Below are 5,740 nucleotides of genomic sequence, written 5' to 3'. Positions count from 1 at the left end.
ATGCTCTAAATCTGTGCCAAATTTCATGGAGATCCGTTCAGCCGTTTAGGCTACAAACGCTAACAAACATCCATCCATCCATCCATTCATCTAAACTTTCGCATTTATAATATTAGTAAGATTATTTGCTATTTTAATACACCTAGGTACCAGTTATGTGCAGCTCGTTTGCCTGCAATTTTAATAAAATGTTTTGAAATATAGACAATGCAGCGATTTTAATTAAAAGTCAGCTTTATAGACACGAATAGTACAGTAGAAGTATCGTTTAGCATCTATTAAATAACGAAATTACTGTCAAATTATTGATTTAATTATTAATAATAATTTATTATATAATGTAAGTTTTATAAACATTGTTAACTTTAAAGTAGGGACTCGTAGTAGAAATATCGCAATTCAGCAAAGAAAATTCAAAAGAATATTTTCAATGTTTTCAAACTTGAATTATTCAAATTTTGTTTCAGAACAGATTCTTCAGAATTTCCCGATGATGTAAGTCTAGATTTATTTTCACTGGAAAATATGAAATTGCTTTCGACAAGCTTATCGAGCCACTAATGTCAGATGATGAGCCCATTACCATACGTTTGAAACCTTTCAGATTAAAAAAAACTAACTGTATGATATTGAAATATAAGAGAATCCGAGTTTCACCACTTGTAAACATTTCAAACTCTTGCCGTGCTTGAAATGTGAACATTTAAGGGATAAATTTGACTAGTCAGACAGACAGTTTAAATTTTAACATTGGTTCACTATTTTTTGTAGAGAATAAAAATCCGACGCTCCCATCCTCGTCGTTCTAAATCTCAATATCGTCTCCGGGATAAATTCTACGACAAGGGTGCAACTGACAGTTCAGCTGTTGAAGAGTCAGAGAGTCACGAGAGGAATGCCGGCAATCCTTACACTGTACACAAGAATCATTACAAACAAAACTGGATGTGGAATCATGTAGTGAGTTAACTTATTACTATAAACTTAAGTCGTGGGACTACGCTTAACTTGGCTAGCAAGAGGCCCCTAGAATCTAGTTGAGGCCCTATAAAGTCCAAAAATGCGAAGGCATGCAAAAGTCTAGCAAGTGATATGTTCCATTAGGTAATCTCGCGCTGGATTTGGCAGAGAATTTAAATTTGTTACTTTATATATTTTGTTAATTTCTACACAGAAGGAAAAAAGGGGTCAAAATTATTTTTTACTGAGTAACAACATTTTAATGTATTTTGTCTACCTAGACTATTTACTCTGTCACGAGCAAATGTAAAAAGAATTCACTATTGGAAGAATCGCACACAACTTGTTCAGTGTGAAATATATGTATTACGAGCTGTTGCCCGCGACTTCGACTGCGTGGTATTAGAAAACATACAAACTATATAAATTACAAAAAGCTACGTATCCCTGGGGAAGCGGACATTTCTCGGGGATGAAGCTTATCCTATTTGTACTCCAGACGTTGTTTTATATCTGTGCTAAATTTCAATAAGATATGTTGAACTGTTGCAGAATGATCGAGTAAACATTAAAAAACTAAATTAATGAACACCACGGGAACCGTAACTATTAAAGGGATAAAAAGTAGTCTATGTGTTTTTCCAGACTATGCTCTAAACCTGTGCCAAATTTCATGGAGATCCGTTCAGCCTTTTAGGCTACAAACGCTAACAAACATCCATCCATCCATCTAAACTTTCGCATTTATAATATTAGTAAGAAGTAAGATTAGTAAGATTGTTGTACGTTCACATAAAACTTAATTTAAAAGAATTAACTAAGATATGACGACTGACATAAATGTATGGAAGAGCAGCACGTTCTGTGCCAACCCTTCATAAGGGATAAGGGCAAGTTGACGATGAATTAAGATAAATTAATTTATTCAGATGACAGGAGATCATATGAACGTAAATCCCTACGCGCCACTGATCAATAACTATGGACCTTCAGGAGCCGCTCTTATATTCGGTAGGAAATGGTGGTATTTTAACCAGGTAAGAACGAAGATTCATTCTTATAAAACACGATAATACAGCATCTTATTTAATTACTATTCCGAATTTGTTTGGTTTATTTATTTAATTTGCAGGACGACTACAAACCTTTGTAAGAAGAATAAGAATAAAGAACCTGAAAGCGAATGTTTATTTTTATTTTAAGATGTGTAAAATTATTTCCTCTCTTGTTCTAAATCAGGCTACCGAGATCCATCTTAAAAGTTGTACAAATTGTAACTTTTAATTGTCTATGAGTGGGATTTAACTTTTTAATTGGATTGTATGAAAATATGCAGAGTAAAACATTTTTAAACAATTATTACTTATCATACTTATATTATAAATGTGAATGTTTAGTTGGATGAATGGATGGCTGAATGTTTGTTAGAGTTTGTAGCCTAAACGGCTGAACGGATTTCGATGAAATTTGGCATAGATGTAAAGGATAGTGTGGAAGAACACATAGGCTACTCACTTTCGTTTTTTTTGTTTTAATTCCACGCGGACGGAGTTGCGGACGAAGTTAGTAATTCAGTATAATAAGGATAATATCGTATCGGTTATTTAAAAGCCCGCGCACACCTTTGACTAAACTATCGCACAACTGTTTAGTCACGATTTGATTCCTATGAAATTATATGGAGGTGCGCACTCTACTAAATTTTAAGTTATGCAACTAAACAAGTAAATGGACTGCGAAACAATATACGATCGCACAACATTTGTGCGATAGTTTATTCAAAGGTGTGCGCCCACTTGAAATGTATTCATACCATGAAAAATGTTTATAAAAATTACAATAACCGTTGGCTTTCAGTGACGATCTAGAGTCTGCATAAATTGTCATAAAGATTCCCTAGCCACCTACATACATTTCTATTGGGCTCTTGCAACCTTGACCTACTTAAGTTTATCGGGAAAACTTATTTAACTTGGCCTTCTACTACTCAAAATTAAGACATTGAATTTAAGATAGAAAATTCCATAAATTGCCACCTACTATAGCTAAACAAGATTTTGTATATTATGGGCCTGTCCCACCAAATTGTAAATTGTCTTATAACAATCGAAGGTGTAAATGTGATGGAAATATCGGATTTTGTTTCCTTATCTGACAGTGACATTTTAAGCTATCTGATGCTCTATCAGCCAGTGGTGGGAGAGGCTCTAAGTTTTATTAGAAAACAGAAATTAATTATCTAAAAATAGACTTCAAAAGCGCTTAATATCCTCTACATTTGAACTATATTTGGATAAAAAGCATACTCCGCAAACAATCTCTGTGAAAGACTCTTTTGTGTCGTCACATCCTACACACACTAATGCCATATATTTCTACTTCCTAGCATTCATAAATTCTATTTTCAGTTCGTGGCAAATATTTGAATAAGATCTATTGAAATCGGGATTTCTAAAACTATTTATACGAACCGAAAATGTATTCAAACAAATATTTGCAATGCTATTTACTATATTTTGCTGCTATTTAAATTTTAGACAAATTATAATTTATACTAATATTATATAGTGAAAAGATTTGCCTTTTTGTATGTATCGAAATAACTAAAAACTACTAGGCTAAAATGGACAATTCTTTCATCATTAAAAAACTACGTTATCAAAAATTCTTTCAATATTTTAAGCTACGTTATCAGTGAGTTACATAGGCATGTTCTTTATTTATTATTTATTTTCACGGAGGCGAAGTCACGAGTAACAGTTTAGTTTATCATTAAGCATTATAGGAACTATGAAGCAGTACTCGGAAAGCATTCTGTGAAAAGCATAGGGGAAGGTCTATGTTAGGCATTAGACAGACACAGGCTGTTGATAATGCTGATAAGAAGTATACAAGAATAGAATAGAATATTAACATAATGCCATAAAAAAGAAACAAACGGAATTAGACAAACGGACTTATTTATATTTATACTATTATAATAAAGCGTAAACACACACTTCTTTGTTGCCTAAGATGTCAGCAATTACAGCATATTTTTAAATAATTCTTTATTTAATAAAAAGCCCTACACTTACGTCACGCTTTAGGCTATATATTTTCAAGCTATTAAACTTAGGGGGTAAATATTTTGAATAAACATCCTAATGTGGGAAAGAGAACATACGTTGCTGCCAACATCAAGGAAGCAAGGTTATCATCATGTCATGTCATTTTTACATTTGCTATTGATAATTTGACAATTGTAAACAATAAATGAAAATTTTCATAATTCCATGCGGATGAAGCCGCACGGAAACAGCTAATCTAAATAATAGCAATGGGAAAGGGATTTAAATGTTTAATCAGATTGTAAAAAATATTACAAATGTCACTCAGCCTACGCTAGAGAAACATCAAGAAAAGAGAAAAAAAAATTAAAGACTTTTTACTGGATTAAACGCTTATAAAAGTATATTTTGTTTTATTTATTGACTAAAAATTGCCGTATTTCATTACTTCTTTCCTATAAAACTTCAAAATTCAAAGTTACGTCATTGAAAACTTGGACCGTTTTTACCCAATTTCTTGCAAGTTACGCTTCCCTAACTTTGTTAATAAATGAGGTTATTATTTGAAAATACAACATTTTCCCACCCAATTTGTTGAGTTTTTTAAATTATGTTGTACAACAATTCTTAAAGTTTGACTTCTATTAGGTAGCAATTAAAAATAATTGCATAGTGATATTTGACACCAGGCATCTTTTACATAGGAAAACTTTGAATCAATTCCACTTATAATTATTGACATTATTTTTTTTCTTAAAAACTGGTAATCAATCTACTTCTTACGTACTCATAGCTCTTACATTTTCAAAGTCGTAGATGATCAAAGTGTTCAAACTTTTTTGTATTTTCATTTTGAGTTAATCTTAACATTCTATTTACACGGACATGATTTTATAGTGATTTGAACTATCAAATACTATTAATAATGAAAACATTCAGTTACTTTTAAAAATGGATAGCAAGAGAACACAGATATTTGTCGTTATAGTTATAACTGTAAGTCGTACAATAACGAGAGTAATTAATGTTAAGAAGAATCAAGAAATATACACGTGAAAAAAGTTTTGAACATCATCAGCGAGAATCTTAAAGAGCTTCTTGACTTAGTCCGCTGTCATTAGAAGACCAAATGGAGCTTAGATTTTGTGATCACGACTAGAAATAGCTGATTGTGAAAAGTGAAATATCTTATACTTTGATATACAAGGCTTTATCTATCAGTAGACTGATGATGATGATAATGATGATGATGATGATGATGATGATGATGATGGTGATGATGTTGATGATGTTACGATGAACTTTTTGTGTTTATCCAATAAATTAATACTATTTCTTTTCTTAGGCTTATTATATTGGAAGTATAGATGCTAATAACGACAGATAATTACGAAATTTAATTTAGAGTAGGCACGAAACTTATCTACGAAAGGACAGTAAATTTAATTATAAATTTAATTTCAGAGCGTGTTGCCTTGTAATGGAGTCAGTTTGCTACAACAGTTGGAGCATATTGCTGTAAGATCTTGTTTGGATATAGCTTATCCATTCTGTTATCTATATCTACAGAAATAAAATTGTAGTGTCTGTTTGTATTATCAAAAGAAAAAAATCCAGATTTCGGGAAGATAATGTATTTGCGTAGCTGATAACGAAAATCGTATTAAAATTTTGTCTGTCTGTCTGTCCGCTAGCCGCGTTTATTCCGGGTAACCTGCGAAACGGCTGGG

General features: G+C 32.1%; 1 protein-coding gene across 1 annotated transcript in view; it reads left to right on the top strand.

The window, feature by feature from the left end:
• Window positions 1-5,740, top strand: part of LOC106111014 — a 12,204-nt gene that overhangs the window by 2,306 nt on the left and 4,158 nt on the right. Inside the window, exons 4-6 of the mRNA XM_013292981.1 lie at window positions 468-495; window positions 772-960; window positions 1,890-1,997. Coding sequence (XP_013148435.1) covers window positions 468-495; window positions 772-960; window positions 1,890-1,997 — 325 coding nt within the window. The remainder of the gene's footprint in view (window positions 1-467; window positions 496-771; window positions 961-1,889; window positions 1,998-5,740) is intronic.

This window comes from Papilio polytes, unplaced genomic scaffold, assembly GCF_000836215.1.
Source record: "Papilio polytes unplaced genomic scaffold, Ppol_1.0 DF824180.1, whole genome shotgun sequence".
NCBI lineage: Eukaryota > Metazoa > Arthropoda > Insecta > Lepidoptera > Papilionidae > Papilio > Papilio polytes.
This window is presented reverse-complemented; position numbering and strand designations above follow the sequence as displayed.